This window comes from Crassostrea angulata, chromosome 7, assembly GCF_025612915.1.
Source record: "Crassostrea angulata isolate pt1a10 chromosome 7, ASM2561291v2, whole genome shotgun sequence".
Lineage (NCBI taxonomy): Eukaryota > Metazoa > Mollusca > Bivalvia > Ostreida > Ostreidae > Magallana > Magallana angulata.
The window spans coordinates 33,494,352-33,515,706 of NC_069117.1; the positions used below are offsets into that span (position 1 = coordinate 33,494,352).

The window sequence follows — 21,355 nt, forward strand, 5'->3', positions numbered from 1 at the left end:
TTGAATTTTACGGACCCCCCCCCCCCCTTCTAGTTATGCAATATCACAATGATAAAATACACTAAAATTAATCATATACAATAAACAACTTATTTTATTTTTTCTTTTTATCTTTTTTTTTTTACAAAATTAAGCTCATTTTTACGGATGTAATAAAGTTTAGATGCAAATGAAAATATATGATAATAGACATATTAGGCCCCTATTGTTTTATGTTTTTTTTCCTATCATTAATCAAGTTTACTACAATTTCATTAAAATCAATTAGAATTAGATTCGCTCACTTACACGCTACACAGATATTATTTTAATTATACATATATAAATATAAATATATATATGGTTTACTTTTTTTACGGATAATAAAGGGTCATTGATTTGGCTTTTTTGTTTAGAGAGATGTTGCTATTTCCGCAGACGCATGCGCAATAAGCCTTGACAACCACAGCATAACCAGACTCAAAAGAGGAATATAGGTATTGTATTTTATGCATTTTATTTTGCTCTCTTCTGCACTTTTCTTCAATTTTCTATCTTCTACTTCACAGTTTGCTTCGGTCAGTATAGCGTATTTTTATCAACTGCTTGTTTAAAGTTGAAACCAGGTTTTGACAGCATTTGTTATCACCAAAAATCTATGATTTTGTATGAATAAACAAGCCTTACATCAAAACGTTGACACTGATAATATCTTAAAATTTTTGATAAATGCTTAACTCGTATATTTGTGAGTATTGTGTTTTCTCAATTTAAATAGTTTCCACAACAATCTATGTGTAACCAAAATATAGAATTAAATCTAAAAAAAAAAAAAAAAATAGAAAAGTTTTTTACATGTTAAGAAATACTTCTATGTCATTAGAATTCGTTTCTATATAACAATAAAAGAAAAAAAATCAGTCTTCATGATATAAATATTGATTTTTCTTTTTTTAATTTTTAATTCTTATTTCAGGTGTACACATCCGTCATGGGTCAGGCTCTGCAGAGAGCAGCACAGTGGACCTCTGCCAAGGGAGGTTCAGGGGGCAAGTTAGAATTCACAAAACTAAACGAAGAACTGCTTAATTCCATCATACAGTATGTTGATGGTTTCAGTGCCAAGTATGCTGATGAATCTAAATTAGTTTTCAAAAAGCCCTTGACCTGGCAAACAACAGTCAGTCCGGATGCAATCAGTGCACCAGGGTTAGAAGACAGGTGTGTATTTTGTGTGGTTCCAAGAAATTCCAAGCTTTTGCCTCTTCAGCAATCAAAATTAATGCTGTTATGATTCATTAATTGTAACCTATATCTCTTAAGCTGGTTGGTCCAATTTTATATCAAATTTTATGCACGCTTTTAAACGATGGTTATGCTAAGTATAATTATAATAATAGACATCGCAGTAGTTTTCCCAATCATTTAAGCCAAATTTCAATGAAGAAAAATACGTACAAAATTTGCTAACAAAACAAACGGCATAAAAGGGTACTGCGTTATTTCGCCTCATGTTAAAGTTCACCCCTGATGACGAGACGGTTATGGTTGTATTACGACTTTGACATCGCTTTAAATAAAGGTCGAAATGATCAGACACATTACAAATACACATGTACGTTTTGTTCGCTAATATTTCTGAAGTTTGCTTTCTTTGCAATCGATGCATAGCATGCGGGTTAAATAACCCCAATTATTCAGGGGATGAAACCAAACGGTTTCCTTTTCTAAACATTCCCGTGATGCATTTTTGTTTGTTTTTTCTTTTGCCCAAAAAGAATTATTTTTATTTACTTTGAATATTTCTAATTTTGAAAGGAGACTTATTCTGCTTGTGTAAGTAGGAGAATGTCCATAACTTTCTAAGATAAATGGTTTGTATAGAAAAAAAATGTATACTGTAATAACAAAAAAATCGGACCAAGCAGCTTTAAATTTTCTCTTACTGTGTGTTTTATAAGCTCATAACAATCGGGCCTCCTGTTGAGGATTACAGTTTCCTCCTCCTGAGGTGTCACTTAGTGTATACTGTCATTATGATGATATTTCATTTGATTTATAATAGCAGAATAGTGATTAATACCTTGTCAACTGAAAAAAATTGAAATTAGTAACAGTTATTTTTTTAATGATGGTTTTCCTTAACTGCAAACTTGCTTCCTTTTTTTAGTAATTCTTTTTATTTTTTGTGAAAATAGTCAATTTGTAAAATAATATTAATTAGAACTATACCTGTGTATTGTTTAAGATACTTTTTATGAACTTGTTAGCCTTACATTATTATCATTTGACCTTTTAGCAAATTACCTTTAAAATGAAGTATTGCAGAATAGTCAAGATTTTGTTAAATATTTTGGTTTGAAATCTTTGAAATTAAACACATATTAATGGAACAATTTTTTTAAAATACAAATTATACATTAATTGTTTTTAATAATGACCACCTGGAAAAATGTTACAATTAAGAATGGAAATATGCATTTAGTATGATGAAATCATTCAAATAAATGTTATATTGTTTATGAATAAGGAGATATATTTGCTTAATTAACTGTAGCAGCCCAGTAGCATTTTATAGTACTTTAGTTTGTTTGTTTTTTGTTTTTTTCAAAGTTCAGTTTTTGTTAAGCATTAGCACAAGAGCTATAATAATGCAAAAATATATTTTTTATCCAATCTATGAAATAAATGTATTACTGAAATACTTAATAAATTTGAAATAATATCTGCAATATTATTTCATTTGTAAATTATCTCACATTTTTTATATATAAATGTGGTGTTTGAATAATAAAAAATTATCAATTTTAAATAAAAAAGTTATTTTTTATAGTTGATTATAAATTATGGTGATATACCATGGAATAAATATGAAAAGAAATTGATTCCATTTGTAAATTATTATTTGAGAGAGTGAGAGTGAGAGAGAGAGATAGAGAGGAGTTACTACACATTTATAAATGTTGCTTAATGTACATGATAAATGTATCTAATTGATTGGAATTATTTTTTTGTTTCTTCAGAGGTGGGGATAAAATATCAGAAGCCAAAGCTGACAAGGACCAGCCCCTATTCTCTATAAAGAGGGATGGATCAGACTATGAGTGTAGCGCCATGACCATGGAATACTGTGAACAAGTCCTCAGAGCATCCGGAGACAAGAAAATGATCGAAATCAGAGCTTGCCTGGAAGGTGTGACATTACTATTTTAGCTTTTAATGAAAATATGTTACCGTAGATTCCTAATTAAATGCGAGGAATTAATATCTGCGAAAAATCGTCAAAAGCACATCTCGCGAAGTTTAAAATCTCGCTTTTATTTTCGGCAGATGTTAACTACATGAAATTATGATAAAAAACCAGCATTCGCAATTTTATATGTTATTTATTATATACTAATATTATGGATTTTTATGCGATTTGATGGAAAACGGCCAAATCCGGAATTAAGTACTTATGTAAAATATGGAATTAACAGAATTGAGTGTCAAATTACAAACATAGATTAACCCCTGAAATTTAACTGGGTTTAATCATCAGCAGATAGCTTCATTTTGTTGTCCAAACCATTGACAGGTCAAATATTTTGATTTTTAAATTTTTGTATGAAAAATTAAAATATATATATATATATATATATATATATATTTTTTTTTTTTTTTTTTTTTTTTACAAATAACAGTTGGCTTTTTTCAGCACCTTGGAAAATGATGAAAATAAAATTTCTGTTAAGTGTGCATAATATATATTATAAGGAACTTCATTTATTTGGAATTTTTTTATGCAAAATGAAAAATTGGTGCAGGAAAAAAAAATTATATTTTATATGTACCAACAAAAGATTTTTGTTCCAAATAGGTCTGATGTTTTGAAAACGGAAATAATGTTTGTTGCATTATGGATAAAACCATAAATTTTTGTTCACAATTTGGACGTTTTGAAGAATGGGCTTAAATGAACATAAAATGTGGTAAATTTTTTGAAAATAGGAAAGGTTTTAATTTCTAATTTCTTTTTTTTAATAGATATTAGTATATATTACATATACCGGTATATGGAAATCAAAATGATGATCTCTTTACCAGTATATAAAATTTTTTTATTCATGTAAAGAGAAAATAATAGGGACTCGTGTATATATTAATCTAGTTGCATATATAGAATAAAATATTATACATATTTTATATGTACACCTGCCTAATTATACTAGAAATTATTCACTAGCTAGTTTAAAAGAATGTACCAAATTTTCGTTTTTTTTTTTTTTTTTTTTTTACTTCTCATGATGATATTTACCTTTCATGTATGAATTAATTATTCACTACATCTGATTTATGTAGGTGAAGGTTTAACATACATGCTCTCACTCTCTCTCTCTCTCTCTCTCTCTCTCTCTCTCTCTCTCTCTCTCTCTCTCTCTCTGAGTGCAAATGATATATTAACCTCATCATATTATTGCCTATGTTTTAATTTGGATCTCAGAAGAAATATGTGCAAGGGACCTTTTTTTCCCCCTAATTTTCTCCTTCGTTTATTTTCTTTTATAAGATTATAAGAACATAAATTTTCTTTTCCTTGTTTCTTCATTTTATATTTACTAGGAAACTCAATGTCATCGGAGTTGATAAAAAAAGTATGATAATGTATTCAGCCATTTACCACACCATAAAACACAAATTATCATTGCCATGTCAGACTCTGAGTAAGACTTGTACAGGGTTGAACTTGTGCAGTCTGACTTGACTTTATTTAGAACTTTGTGTGCAAGCATGCATGTACATACTTTTTTCACATTTACTGCTCAGATAATTCAAAGTGTAGAGACTGTAATTAATTTTATTTTTTAATCTTGAAATTGTTCTATAAATTGTAACTATATCTATCCTAAGACCATTGGTATTAGTTGATGAAACTATCCGTTGGGGGGGGGGGGTTTGCTTGGGAAAGTGTCTGCATTTTTATTAAAATGCCTCCCTCTTTCTCTCTCCATTTTTCTATCAGAGTAACTTGATCGAAAGGTTTTCTGTATTATTTAATGTAAAAAAAAAAACTTAAGACCTTTGCTTGAGTTAGTGTCTGCATTTTTATTAAAATGCCTCCCTCTTTCTGTCTCAATTTTTCTATCAAAGTAACTCGATCAAATGTTTTCTGTATTCCATAATTTAATGTAAAAAAATTTCTTTTATTTCTTTTTTCCACGTAATAACCCTGACTGGTTTAATTATGATTATCAGCAGAAAACTTTTCTTGTTTAATGTAATACTCATGAATATTTGCCCTAAATATTAGTTGGAAATATAAGGTAAATATAAATCTCAATTTCTTAATGAAGCAAATTTACCTTAGTAAAAAAAATCCGGAGCTACACGTAGACTTGATTAAAATTATTTCATTACCATGCAGATTTTTTCATTATTAATTTACAACGAATATATTAGATTTATATTTTGCTGGTTTACCCTAGTTAGTTAATGAAATGATCAGTGGTTTCAATTTCTCTTTTTCCAATGCATTGTAATTAACTGCTTTTAATTAGTAAAATACTGATTATAAAATTATTGATTGCTTTTGATCATGCAATTATTAAGTTTCAGATTCAGTTGAATAGAAATACGAAAATTGATATATCAGCTACAAATTAATTAACCAAACATTTTTAGCATTGATAAATGGATTAAAAAAAGACATTTTTAAAAAAAAAAATCAGTATGATTAAATGTGGTGATTTTATTGAGCGTATCTGTACATCGGTTGTCCTGAAAAAGTGACCCGACTTATCAGCGAGTCAACTGCAACATATTCAAATTAAAGCTGACAAAAACAAAAAGAAGTTTACGCATTAAAAACTACAAATATATATCATAAAAATGCAAAAAACCTTTCCAATCCAGGACATACAAATATAAGTGGCAGTGAAACTGTGTAATTTAAAAATCCCCCTTCCCCCTCAGAATACCTATTTTAGAGACCACATATATTGAACCTTTTTGTTAGAAGAAAATAGATTGCCATTCATGGATGCATTGTATTTATTTTTATTTTTGTTTTTTGCTTGCTTGGGAGTAGAATAATATGTTAACTCTATTAATTGCCATTGATGCCTGGGTTTTTCTTTTTTTTTTAAAGCAAACCGTGATCCAGTGGCCAACATGTTGGGTGAGCGCTTCGCCACAGTGGAAGGAGACGACAACTCCATCTTCCGATTCATCGAGGAGATCACCAAGGAGATCGAACAACTCGCCAAGCAGCACGCAGAAAACGAAGGAAACACTGAAAAACAAGAGGAAATCGAGGAAAAGAAACTGGTGCTGAAAATGAGGCTGATTCTTCTGCGACTAGACCAGCAATTATTGAACCAGAGCATCGCTCAGATAACAAAGTATGTTTAATATAATGTTGATTGCACACAACACACACACACACACATACAATTTGCCCTCTTTTTAGATAGACAGATTATACACTATACAGACACAGTTTACAGTGTACGCTATTTATTCATGTATCATACATGCAGTCACCTTTTTCTTTTAAATCAAATACAACAATCTGCAGACTAAGGGGAATAATTCATCTTCGCCTGACATTCTTTCTCTTTAATTTTACTGAGCTTTGAAAGCCACAGGGAATAAAAAGCAAAACTGCAAATATTTTTCCACTTATTTTCCAATGAAATTGAAGATTGATTTAGAATCATTTATATTATTTATTTTTTTTCATTGAATTGTCCTTTTATGAACTTTGAAAGCAAAATGCCAAAAAGATTATGTTTATAGCAATATGTTTTGCATGTTTTAATCTAAAACTTTTTAATGATTTAATTTGTTTGCATTTGTTTGTATTTCATCATGACTGAGTTTGACAGTCAGTTATAAACAAACACTCAAACATGAATACCAGTATCATGTATAATAATTGACACTTTGGGTACAAATATTAATACTTGCTAATTTATTTAACACATAAAAATTCATTTTTAAGTTTTTTTTCAGTATTGATTTCACTGTTCATAAGTATTCTTAAAACTGTAAAGTAATTAAAGCATGTGACATATATGGTGTACATAACAAAGTATTTATTACAGTTGTTATTTTGTTCTTTTTTCATGAACTGAGTATAAGTCTGGCAGCTTTTGTAATGTAATCCTCCTTTCATTAACACCATATTGATAATTATGTCTTTATTATAGACATTTTCTCAATATATTTGTATGTGATAATTAATGCTACTTATCTATTTCTAAATAGGCAATAGGGATCCGCATTTCTTGTACTGTAACAGATTAGACAGCAACTATGTATATGGGGTGTTCTACATTTAAGACACTTTAATAACTTTACAAATTTTCTTTTATGATTAAATATGATAACACTAAAAATTCCTTGTTTTATGCTAGAAATTAATTCCATGTTATCAAATTTGTATCAGATTGCGAGATTATATAAAATTGCAAGCAAAAAACTTTTTTGTCATATTTTCAAAGAGTTCAGAACAGTGAGTGTTGGAAAAATTAAGTTGCAATTTTGAAATCTGTAAGGGGATACTTTTTGTGTCATTTAACGATATAAATTTCTAATAATTAATGGAAATCTACAATATAACTGTACAGGTATGTGCCATATTACACATAAAGCTTGCTATAGGTGTAACTTTTCTTAATTTTGCCTCTGTAGGGATGTTCGACTGACCCCTATCATGGTTGACGGAGAAGTCACCATCTTACAGGAACTGTCGGGAGATGATGAAAGAAAGCACGTGCTGGAAACCATCGATTTCTGGGGTAAGACTGCTGAATGAGAATGAAACCCTGTATTTACTAAACTTTAACTCTATTCATTTTACAATGATTGATAATTTAGTTCTACAACTTATGTTAATATCTCTTGTCGGATTGGTTGTGTATTGATGGGCTTGTGATCGGTACTTCCCAAGTTCGAATCCCACAGGGGCTTTTGTTGTTACTTTCAGAATTGAAGTTTTAAGATATTCATTTTTTATTTTCAAACTGCAAATTTTTCGCTTATTTGACATACGTACAGTTTTCTTTCATAATCAAATAATTTAATGTTAATTTGACTGATATGTTCCAGGGCTGCGTTTTACAAAAGAACTTACGACTTACGACCAAATTAATGAATGCTAATTAATCACTAACTAATCACTGTTTTATTCTTATGGCTGTAAATATAATTATGGAAATCAAAATAGTTGTAAATAAATGGTTTTATATAAATTTTGTTTATTAAAGACCATTCTACGAATCTAGAAATATTTAAGACTAAGTCGTAAGTTCTTTTGTAAAACCCAGCCCAGGTGTGTTATTCCACCTCACTAACTATAAAGAGTTGCTTCTCTTGTAAAAATGTCAGGGTATTTTAATATCTTTTCAAAAGAAAACAATTATACATGTATATCGAAATATCACACAGGAAGTAATTAATTTCTTTATTTAAAACAATACAGTTGTATTTTTGAATATGTATGGAAAAAAAACCTGCTGTCTTAAAATCTTTTCCCAATATATTTTGGTCACAATGCAATATTAAAGGGACTTGGACACGATTTGTGATCAAAATTTTTTTTTTCATTTTTTATGCATAAAATGGTTTACTGGTGCATTTTAAATGATTGACCAAAATATTGAATGTTATAAAGTCAAGTTACGAGCGAGATACAGAGGTAAGAATTGGTTGTAATGTAAACAAAGCTCGAGTCTTATAGTTGTTTACAAAAAATGTAGAGAATTACCTTTTCTTAGACAAAATGACATGTAAAAACAATTTAAACTAATTCAGTATCTTTATAAATACTATTATCAACAAAAGAAAGATACATTTGATTGAAACTTACACCAATACAACACATGTAAAAATGACAATATTCGAGCTTTGTTTACAAAACAAAGAATTTCGTACTCTGTAACTTGCTTATAACTTGATACTGTGGTTTCATTAATATTCAAGGGCATCAATTTTCGTGGATAAAGAGAAAATCACAGTTTCAAGGATACGTAAATTCGTGGCCAATGACCCTATCAATACAAAATGTTAATAAAAATTGCACTTCAATGAACATTTAATTTCGTGGATCAACTAAACAACGAAATCCACGAAAATTGGTATTCAACGAATATTGATGAAACCACAGTATTTGACTTTCAAATTTTGACATCGCATTATAAACTTCTATTTTTATCAGTATAAACATTGAAAATGGAAAAATAAAATTTGAAAATTTTAAGTCAAATTGTGTCCAAGTCCCTTTAAAGTACATGAATCCCTTTCCTGTTTGTTTGACCCAGACCATGTACCATATGTGGATCAGACAGTTAGTCTGCTAGCTAGGAGACAATGACGTCATTTAATAAAATGTCATTAAAAAAACCTGTGATGTATGCATGCTGTGAGTCATGTCATGTACAATAACGTGCCAAAAGTATGTCAACTTTTCTTTAATACCTATATATTTCATTGAAAACAAGACTTGTATTTTAAAGGGTTTTTGTCGTTATTTTTTGTCAGATTTTGAAGAAATTTTTATCAAAGCAATATGAGCTGTATTTTTTAGCATTTTATTTTGCTGCAAAAACCTACTAGTTTGATAAGTTTGCTTGTAACTGAAATTTTAATGGTAATTAAGATTTGAAAAAAACATTTATTTATGTCAAAATAAATATTTTTCTCCTGAGGAATATATAGCAGACCTATTTTTGTACAGGACGACAATAATTCATTTTTGCTTAAATTAAAGCTTCTTAGAGGCTTTTCCCACAAAAATATGGCTAACAGAAATTTAAAAAAACATGATATTTTTGTAATTATAGAAGAAAATAACATTTTCGCAACAACAAAAATTCAGCATAAAAATGTAGTGAGCATATTGCTTTAATTAAGGTAAGGTTTGTGGGCTTGCATTTTTGAGAGGTTGTACCAAAGTTAAATACCATTTTGTTCACTATACTAAAGTCTTTTTTCTCATGAAATTCAAATGAATTTTGCCCGTCCCGTTTTATAACTACAAAAGGTCAAAGTTCATGATTTCCAATTTTGATTTTGATGAAATGTAAACAATTTTGTGAAAATATGTACATTTTATAAGTGACTATTATGGGGGTTATTTATGCTTAAAATGTTCGAAAATAATATCCCTATTAATATCATGATTCACGTTTATTAATTTCTGATGAACTATCTAAAAATAGAATAAAATGCAACAAAAGTCTTAATTTTGGACTACTATTATGAAAACGAAAACATCTTATTTGAAACCTTTCCAAGTCCACTGGTTTTAGGAAAAACGTATCTTAGAATATGTGTAATCTGATGTTTCTAAAACACTATTCAAAACCATATGATGCGGATTTCGTTTTCATGGAAATTGATAAAATGCTTGTGTCCTCTTATTTTTTCATTGAAGATAAAAAAAACCGCGAAATAAAAAAAAAACTGAAATCAATTATGACGTCGTATAAATTTTGACGTCATAACTGAAATAAAGGGTAGTTGGTGTTACGTCACAATGAAAATGTGTGAGTTATCTCCCTGTAACCGCAAACCTTACCTTAAATTCAATTGGCAGTTTTTGACATACATTGAAATAGTTTTTTGACAACTCATTTGACGTAAAACATGATATTTCAAACACAACACGAAGATATTTTGTAAGTGCTCTACTATATAGGCCTACATGTATCTTTTGCAATATGCGAGTCAAAAATTTTACTTTGGATTGTAACTGTAAATTTCAAATCTCAAGAACTGAAGGTTGAACATAGATTTAAATATGATGCCAAAAAAACTAGAGAAATTCTTAATTTATTATAATCCAAGTCTTTAAAAAATTAGTCAAGGGGTTATTTTCAACAAATCTTTAAAAAATGTTGGTTTTCAATGAAATATATAGTGAAAAGTAAAGTTGACATACTTTTGGCACGTGAGTGTGGCACGTGCTGTTGATCCCCTGACGTATGTTACATACTAATCAATAGATCAATAGTCATGTTATAGTATGTTGATTTCTACGTAAGCCCCAATTGTCTTTTTACATTATATCAACCTACCAATGTATGTATAAGCTGTTAAAATGTAGGCAAAATTAAATCATAGAATTTTTTTTCTTTTCATTGCTTAGTAAAATTTTAATTTGGACCATAACAGTTCTTAAATGATACCAAGTTTTTTTTGTTTTTTGTTCTTGTTTTTTTTTTTTTTTTTTGGGGGGGGGGGGAGAGGTTAAGCATGATTATGATGAGGTATCCCAATAAGATTGAGAAACTTGGCTGACTGTCTTACAATGAAGCAGAGATTAATCAGATTGGTTTATACATGTATAAATAAAAACAGTTTAAAGATATTAATGTAAACATAATTTTTGGGAGGAGAAATTTAAAGTTATCTAATGCAGAAAAAGTACCACAATATTTTGAAAATAAACTTGATGGCTATATAAAGCATATTCATATATATACTGTACATTTTATTTTTGTTTCGATTAATTTAGAAAGGGTTTAACTAAAAGGATATAGTTTGCATGCATGCAAGTCTTTGAGCCCAATTTACCAGTAAATTCAAGTAGTTGCTGTATAATTCAAGCAGTTAACTATATAATTAATTTAACAATGTTTTAATAGGATTGCAGTAATAACTGCATACTTCTCAAGAATTGATTTTTTTGAATTCTTACTTTATGTGATTTTAAATGTATAACTTGATCTGTAGGTGACGGATACATTTTCAAAAATGGCTGTCGCGCTCCTCCTCAACGCCAGCTTCATGGAGACATTGCGTACATAGAAGTTCGGCCGTTTGATGGAAATATGTTATACATCACCGCCAATACCAGTGGCTACTATCTGAACAAGGTATTATATATTGGTGGCTCTATGTGACCAAAGAGACATAACTCTAAATTTGAAATATTGCACAAGTAGATTCTAATTTTGAAGTTGAAAAAAAAAAAAAGTTGATACACACATGAATAAAGTCAACTGTTACAGTATCTGTAGAATGTGTGCAATTGACCTCGGGTGCATGGTCACCTTTTATTTTTTGGTGACTATTTATTTAGGAATGATATCTTAGATTCTATAGTGTAAAAAAACATTTTTTGAAAATGTGCTGTGAAAATTACAGATGTTCAATAAATTTTTAACAAGTTTTTTGCAAAAAACAGTTGTATTTTTTTAAAAATAAATTATTGTTTATTTGTAACTGCTTATAAGCAATGAGAAAATATCTTACCTTGTAGACAATTTTTCTTCTAAATGTTTCTAATTTAAATATTTTTTTGAAAATATGGTACTTATACCGATATACATGTTCATATATGATATTGATAAAAGAAACACTGTTACTTGTTAATTCAAAGTATGAAATGAAAAAACCTGACTTTTTGTAGTGTTTTAATTTTTTTAAACCTTCGGATGACTGATTAATTGTTTGATATACCTGTAGTTACCATGACGTAATATGTCAACAGACCACAAATTAACTGGTTTTTAGGGACGAACTTAAAAAATGTTTCATGAAATATTGATTCAGTTAATCTACAGATTTGCATTATCGACTGCAATACATACCGACTTTGGCCTTGAGCTGTCAGAATATATCCCTGAAATTACCCAGTACTACAAATAATTATTTGTATAAAGGCTTCTAATTAGAAATTAATAATAAATGATGCTTAGCATCTGGGTTTTTTTTGGCAGTTTTTGCAGGGTATTTTGATTTGGATACTGGGCATCACTAGTATATATAAAGGAAAAAAAGGTTAACTGATTTCTATTCATATTGTAAATCTTTGTGCATATGCATGCAGATTTAAGGAAATTTGTTGGGAAATCATAATTTCAAAAGCCAACTAATCTTTTGAATAGGGATTATTTCTAAGGTAGTTAAAATAAGAAAATGCAAGTGCCGATGAAAAGTTTAAGGATGTTGGTGTCTTTGATTAAGGGCCCAGACAACCGTGGCGACATGAACTACGAGAAGGAGGGCGATGCCTACAGGGAGCTGGTCACACTGCTCAAGGACAAGAGTGCCCACTTTACAGAGATGATTGACAAACAGGTAAGAAAAGTGACATGAAAAAAAAGTTAGAGGGAAATATTCAGAGAGAGAATTCATCAGTTATTCAAAATACCAACTATTAAATGTACTATTTTGTCTTACTTTTACAAAAGAAGATTAAAAAAAAAAATTCTTAAATGAGAAAATTGGAGTCTATATCTATAAGAAATAAAATTAAAATCATTGTAAACATGATTACAGTAGAAATCCAATAAGTCATTGAGGTCTATAAGAACAAATATGGGTAGATTTTTATCAAGGAATTTTTATCATGGCTTGTAGGAATTCCACCTCAAAGTCCAGGAGAAGGATGATTACATGGATGCGAGGCGCGTGGAGGAGGATGATGATGATAGAGAGAGCACTGCAGGCTACCGCCCTGACCGCTCCAAGCAGAAGGCAGAGGAAGACTCCAAGGACAAAGGACAGAAGCAGAAGGCACAGAAAAAGAAGAAGCTGGAGCCATCTCTCAAATGGAAAGCGCTCGGGATGGAGGAATACCAGGAACCGTAAGTGTTTAATTCCCTTGCATGAAAACCTGTGTTGTTGAGTTTCTTGTAATCATCATCATCATCATCATTTTCATCATTTGTAAATTGAGTTTTTATAAATGAAGTTTTAAATTTTAAATAATAAAGATTTCCTTTTTTCTTCAATTTCATTTGAAAGTCGCACTCTGAATTTGGGCTTTGTCGATGGAATGTCTGTGTTTTAAACTACCATTTATTACTGTATCAACCACCTCAAATTTTCAATTTTTACAGAGATAAACGAGAAACACAGAAGCTAAAGAAGAAGAAGACTTCTCCAAGGTAAATTTTTTTTCTCTCCTTGAAATCTGAAACTTTCGTAAAAATCTTATGTCAACACACTGACATCTTTCCTAATCACCACTGCAGGGACTCTTACAACTAATTTTGCTTTCTTTATTCTTGTTAACAGGATGAAGACAAAGACCCCAGTTGATGCAGAAGACTCCTTCAGCGAGAGCTCCACAGAGAGTGAGGAGGAGGAAGAGGCAGTAGAGAGGAGGAGCGAGACAAATGCTGACCTTCCGTCTGAGTACTGGCAGATACAGAAACTGGTCAAATACCTCAAGGTAAGAGTACAGATTCTATTGCTAGAACCATCATCTATGGAAAAATTCATTGGATAGAAATCTTAATGTCTTAAAATAATCTTGGAATGAAAGGAATTATTATGAAAATGCAATAATTAAACTCTTGACTAATATAAAACCCTGTTAAATGATTTTTCATTATTTCAGGGTGGAAACCAAACTGCCACCATCATTGCTTTGTGTTCAATGAGAGACTTCAACCTTGCTCAGGAGACGTGCCAGTTGGCCATTCGTGATGTGGGGGGTCTGGAGGTGTTGATCAACCTGCTAGACACAGAGGAAGTCAAATGCAAGGTACGTGCGCTGAAAACTGTAGGGAAATGATCTTTAGAAAATATCTTTGGCATTTTGAAAATACACTGTATATGCTAGCTTACCTTTGGGCTAAACTTATTACAAAAAGCTGAAATACTCTTCTTGCTAGTTATTCCATAAAATTAAAAAAAATATTCTATTTTAATTGACACTATAACTATCATTTAAATTTAAAAATTAGAACTTACAATGTTTTTACTATACACATAATGTATCTTCATTGAATTGTTATCCTCTATTTAACAAGATAAACAAAGGAAGAATTCTTTTCATTTGATGATTTTCTACTTTAAGATTGGATCACTCAAGATCTTGAAAGAAATCTCCAGGAATACTCAGATCAGGCGGGCCATCGCTGACCTGGGGGGACTACAGACAATGGTGAAGATCCTGCGTGACCCCGACAAGGATCTCAAGTGTCTGGCTGCTGAAACCATTGCCAATGTGGCCAAGTTCAGGCGGGCCAGGCGCACCGTCAGGCAGCATGGAGGCATAAAAAAACTGGTATGTACAGTAATTATATGTAGATTTTGGGAGAGAGAGAGAGATAGAGAGAGAGAGAGAGAGAGAGAGAGAGAGAGAGAGAGAGAGTTGTCATGATTTAAGGCAACGTTTCATCAAAACAATTTCAAAAGTTGAATACTGTGGTTTCATCAATATTCGCTGAATACCAATTTTCGTGGATTTCGCTGTTAAGTTTATCCATGAAATTAAATGTTCATTGAAGTGCAATTTCTACTATCATTTTGTATTGATAGGGTCATTTGCCACGAATTTACGTATCCTTGAAACTGTGATTTTCACTTTTTCCACGAAAATTGATACCTTTGAATATTAATGAAACCACAGTACTTGCTTTCAGTTTACAAAAGTTGTGCCTTTTTTTGTCTCTAGGTGGGTCTCCTGGATTGCCCCATAGTGTCTGCCACCAGTCCAGAGGCAGACAAGGATGCTGAGGTGGCTCGCAGTGGTGCCCTGGCTTTGTGGAGCTGCAGCAAGAGCAAGAAAAACAAAGAGGCCATGAGGAAGGCGGGTGCCATTCCCCTGCTGGCCAAACTCCTCAAATCTCCCAACGAGAACATGTTGATTCCGGTGGTCGGGACCCTTCAGGAGTGTGCGTCAGAGGTCAGAACTTATCTTTTATCTTTTACAGAGTTTTTAAATACTAGTAATGAGTAAATTATTCATACATTTTTCTTAAAAAAAAAACCAAGGGAGAGAAGTACTATTTAACACAATGCTTCATTTCTTCATGACATGAAGCTGATAAATGTATAAAATAATCTACATAAAATATGGATTTGCTATTGTAAAAACTTCTGTTTTTCTTGCCAACAGCCCAGTTACAGACTAGCTATTAGAACAGAGGGAATGATAGAGGATCTAGTGAAGAACTTAAAGAGCCAGTCAGATGAACTGCAGATGCATTGTGCATCAGCTATATTCAAGGTACTGTTTGCTTTTTGCTGTGTTCAAGTTTTAAGGTATATTTTGAAACATGCCAAAGTATATTTGAATGATGCTGAACAACATTGTATGAACTGAATGAATACAAATTGTTTCAATACTGTACCCAAGAATTTCCAAAAAAAGTAGATTTCATATATATGAATATTTTAGACAAGCTAGTACAGTGAAACAGTTACATCAAACAAGCTATTAATAAATTCATGCTTATTGTATAAAGTCAGTGCTGTTCCCCCATGTATTACAACAAATTAAAAAGATATCGGTTCTACAAATTTCATTTAAAGCAAATTAAAAAATGTTCACCCCTGTTTCTTCCCTATAAGCTTAACTGTTTCTACCTATATGTGTACCTTATTTGCCTGTATTTATTGACAGTGTGCGGAGGAGAAGGAGACACGAGATCTGGTGAGGCAGTACGGTGGACTGGACCCTCTGGTGTCCCTCCTACAGAAAACTGAAAACAAAGAGTTGCTGGCGGCAGCAACCGGAGCCATCTGGAAGTGTGCCATCAGTCCGGAGAATGTGACCCGCTTCCAGGAGCTGAGGGCAATAGAACAGCTGGTGGGACTACTGAACGACCAGCCTGAGGAGGTGGGGGTCAAACACTCTGTTCATTATGATCAATGCTCAGTTTTTGTTCATTATTTTTTTTATTAAGCTGCAACATTTGTGTTTTTGTAGTGAAAATTTTCCCCCCAAAAATTTGCATCAGGAGTTATCTCTCTTGTTGGAGAGCATAAAAAATGATTTTATCTAAATATGGCTTTTGTAGGTGTTGGTCAATGTGGTAGGTGGTTTAGGTGAATTAGCTAAGGACCCTCCCAACAGAATGTTGGTCAGGAAAGCCGGAGGGATCCCCCCTCTGGTCAACTTACTGACTGGCACAAACCAGGCCCTCCTTGTCAATGTCACTCGGGCTGTTGGGCAGTGTGCGGAGGAACAGGATAATATGGTGTAAGTACAGCCCCATATATATTATTTGTCATTTTTCATAAACCTTTTGAAAGTAAAATTGAAATAAATTAGCAAAATATAGAGTAAGCTGAGATTTGTCGTGAGTAATGTAATGTTTTGGGTAAAAAAAAAATTTAAAGTTAATTATGAGATTTTAGATTGCCTGAAAGTATGCAATGATGACATTTTTTTTCCTTATGTTGTTGGTTATAGAATCATCGACAAACTGGACGGAGTCCGATTACTATGGTCATTGCTCAAGAATCAGAATCCGGATGTACAGGCCAGTGCTGCGTGGGCCATATGTCCTTGTATTGAAAATGCAAAGGTATGTCTAAGAGTATTTTGTTCTCAGAATTTTTTAAAGAATTTCAATATTCATGAAATGTTGCAGATACCATGCTTTTATAGAGCAAAAGGCATGCACACATGTAATTTATTTTGCAATAGGACGCAGGAGAAATGGTGCGATCTTTTGTGGGTGGTTTAGAACTGATTGTGAGTCTCTTGAAATCGGACCATCGAGAGGTTCTAGCCAGTGTGTGTGCAGCTATAGCAAACATTGCCAAAGACGAAGAAAACCTAGCAGTCATCACAGACCATGGCGTGGTTCCTATGTTAGCCAGACTTACAAACACAGTAAGTGGTGGAATAAGCAATCAAAGCATAAATTATTTTGAAAAAGCATTGCTAGATGGGAAATTGTTCTAGCTGATGTAAGGTTTAAAACATGAACATTTTAAAATTGATCTTAAAAGTCTCCTCTTTTGGTTGCTATTGTTGAGTTTATTAAAAAGAGAGAGAGAGAGAGAGAGAGAGAGAGAGAGAGAGCGCAACACCTGTGCATGCTCTCAAAGAAGCAACAAAATTACATTTAAATTAAGTAATTGACATTAACTGAAACAGAACCCCCAATTGCAATTCATTGTAAAGATAACACCGAGCAAATCTGATAACAAGAATCTCTAATTGCTTCACAACTACGGTTTTGGGGATTATTTTTGGGGGTTTGTTTGTTGGGTTTTTTTTTGCTTTTCTTTTCTTCTTGCAATGTGTAGTGTATAACAGGTTCAGTGTTTTTTCAGTACGCTTGGAAGGGTAGTAGATATCAGAGTCAGGTACTGTCTGGGGATTGAGAAATGAAGTGGTTTAACTCAATCACACATTTTACCACAGTGCCTCTCGACAAAATATCCTCGCTAACAATGCATACTGTACATGATGAATGAATTTAACATATCATGCATTCATTTTTCTGTGTATTCATTTTGATTGAAAATTGACTAGCTGTGGTTTTATTTTTTTTTTCCCAAATAACAGCATGCAATTTGCTTTCAATTGCATTTTTACAGCGTTAAATAAATTTTTCTGTTGGATATACATGTCTTTTAAAAAAAAAGAATTCCACGTGCATGTTCATTTGATAGCCAAAAAAAAAAAATCATTTTTCAAAATTCATGTATTCATTTTTATATGTCCATCATGATCATATATGTCTTAATCATTTGTGAAAATTAAACATTACTATCACACATACAAATCATAAACAACATGAATTTCACATTCATTAACTTCAGTTTTTTAAAAAGTGGTTTTTCTTATTTAATGTGCAAATCAACAGTTAATGGATTCATCCTTTCCAATAATAATGAAACAAAATCACTGAAATATCATCAAGTATTTCACAGTGTTTCTTAATATTAAAAGAAAATTTCTGAAGTACACTAATACACATTTATGTATTATATGTATCTTTATATAGGATAAAATATATACTAGCTACATGTATGGCCAAAAGTATTTACACCAATCTTTTTATGAATAGATTTAATTGGCAAATGAGATATTTACATGCATATTTCCTGGAGTTCTTGACAGTTACACATATGATCCACTTGTGTGCTTATAAATCAATTAATTAATCTAGAAATTAAAATGCAAGCTCTACTTTAAATTTAGCTCAAGCTTTACCCTTAATTTTTATACATTGATATTTTGTCGCACATAAATTGCTAAAAGCCAAATTTAGATTTAATCTCCTAAAATGTTTGAATTCATTTCTGAATATTGAAATGCTAGACACTATCAAAACAGTGTCTGAACTCTTATTTCAAGGATAAAAGCCTTGTAGGGCATTTGTATATTCACAATACAATCAAATGAATCTTTTAACATGCATGAATATTTTTTCACAGGTGGATGATAAACTACGGAGACATTTAGCAGAGGCCATAGCTAGGTGTTGCAACTGGGGAAATAACAGAACAGCATTCGGACGAGAGGGGGCGGTGGCACCGCTAGTGAAATATCTCAAATCGCAGGACGAAAATGTACACAGATCCACCGCCCGGGCCTTATATCAACTGTCCAAGAACCCCGAGAACTGTATTACCATGCACGAAGCCGGTGTTGTTCAGGTGCTTATAACTGTAGTATGCCTATCTCTGCACAGTTAAATAATAACATGTACTTGCACCACAGAAGTATATTTTGGTGTCTCTGTATTTGATGAAACTTTCTCAACTCTGCAGCAATAATCCATAACTCTTAAATCAGGGAACTATTTGCATAAACGTAAATGTATCATATAAAGTAGTTTAACAGTGGATTTTTTTTTCATATGGAGCTCACTGTCATGATTTGGGAAAATAATCTCATAGTTAAAGGAAGGAAATCAATCTTTCATATTCAAAGTTCAAACATGGTATCTCTCCCTCTAGTTTCCCTCATTGAAAACATTACAGCAACCTCCCCCCCCCTCCCCCCCCCCCCTTTTTTTCTACATTTTCAATCAAATCAGCTGAGCAAAAGTGTTACATTCAGTGTAAACCCCGAGACCAAAGTAAAAAAAAAAAAATCATTTTAAGTGTGAACAACTACAGAAGAAAAGGCAGGATGAGGATAACGCAGCCTCATTAGCACTAAATTCTATGAATTCTTTCATTGTATTTTCTGGTTCTATAAACCTTGATTGTCCATTTTCTGAATGCATGGTATTCTTGATATGGTTACAGTTTTGTTTCACAAATATGTTAAGTATCTGAACATTTTATGATAGTTTCCAAAAATATGTATTAATTTATATTTGTAGCCTTTGATGAAAATGGTAGGCTCACAGGATGAGGATCTCCAAGAAGCTTCCGCTGGGTGCATAGGAAACATCAGGAGACTTGCTTTAGCCAATGAAAAAGCGAGATATTCTTAAAGCATTTCCAGTCGAATCAAATTCCGTCCCTGAAACTGCCATCAATACCAACCAATATGTGAAATCGAACTCAATTAAAAGAGTGCAAAATTAAACTGACATATAATATGGCATTTATGTAACATCTTGATTAATATCAGAAATGTATTAATTTTTTTTTGGATTACAAGGACAAACAGATTAGAGAAACATTAAGTTTTGAAGAAATTATATAAAAATCTATTAATTCCTTTACGTTACATTTTAGCTGGTACAGGTATCTATATATAAGATGCTGTGATTTATTTAATATACATGTCTACATATTTGCATAAGTTTTATAGTTGTTCTTGTTATGACAGAAATAAATCTAATTTACCATCAAATTTTTTGTTGTATTTTACTACCAGTATTTTTAGTTTTACAGGTTTTTTTTTTTTAAATTTAAAAGCTTAATCTTTAGAAAAGTATTCATTTTATGCTAGACTAAACCAAAAGTTCAAGTGCATTGGCATAATAAAATCACAAATTATAGCATTGTTTATCTTGAGAAAAAGTATCTAAGATTTCCCCTACATTTGACTAAACTGAACTCTGCACCCCTCCCGTTTGGGATCCCATAAAAGTCATGGGGTCAAGATATAACAAAAGCTTTAGTTAAGAAAAGCAATATTCAGAGAAAGATGTAAATTTAAACAGCAAAATGCTTTCTTTTGTTGTTCAGTCAGGCTATGAAGGTACATGTAGGTAGAAAAAATTCACTAAACCTGAATATTTTTTTCTGCCATGCTTTCCACCTTTATGATCTACATGTATCAACATACACATTATTAGAAATTAATATTCAAACGTTGACCCATATGCCAAAAGTTGAGTCCTAGGAGGGGTGTAAAGCTCAACACAGGAACACATACAGAAATTTGTTTTCAAAATCTTCAAGAGCGACACTGCTGCATACAATATTATGTAGTGCTATGGTGTTATGAAATCATCATGATCTAGAGTATGTTCCATATTGATCACTATTGCTGCCACCAATCCTTCACCTGTTGCCAGTTTCATACAAGTTAAGAATTCAACTTGATGTGTTGGTGAGCAGCTTGGCCCATGAGCCTCTTCTTTGTGCTCATTTTAACTTCTGCGCATTGTTCACATCAACCTTGTACCTCACACAGTATAAACTTGCATTTAACAAGTTTTATTTAAATCTAATGTTCAATATTATTTTGAATTCAGGAGAGGTTAATCTTTTAAAAGTTATCCCA

At 31.7% G+C, this 21,355-nt stretch overlaps 1 protein-coding gene across 2 annotated transcripts; it reads left to right on the plus strand.

Moving 5' to 3' along the window:
- The first annotated feature begins 395 nt into the window (after positions 1-395).
- On the plus strand, positions 396-20,476 carry LOC128192899 (outer dynein arm-docking complex subunit 2-like). 2 transcript variants are annotated; one of them, XM_052865948.1, is made up of 21 exons: positions 396-476; positions 956-1,200; positions 3,003-3,172; positions 6,107-6,359; positions 7,654-7,760; positions 11,698-11,840; positions 12,934-13,047; positions 13,330-13,556; positions 13,812-13,859; positions 13,990-14,146; positions 14,315-14,461; positions 14,777-14,986; positions 15,377-15,607; positions 15,821-15,931; positions 16,328-16,543; positions 16,725-16,906; positions 17,120-17,234; positions 17,357-17,545; positions 17,992-18,024; positions 19,102-19,323; positions 19,998-20,476. In XM_052865948.1, the coding sequence occupies exons 2-21, from the start codon at positions 971-973 to the stop codon at positions 20,109-20,111; spliced, it is 3,219 nt and encodes a 1,072-aa protein (XP_052721908.1). In that variant the 5' UTR covers positions 396-476; positions 956-970; the 3' UTR covers positions 20,112-20,476. The 2 variants fall into 2 exon arrangements, with proteins under 2 accessions (XP_052721908.1, XP_052721909.1); XM_052865949.1 differs by lacking the exon at positions 17,992-18,024.
- Positions 20,477-21,355: the final 879 nt, after the last annotated feature.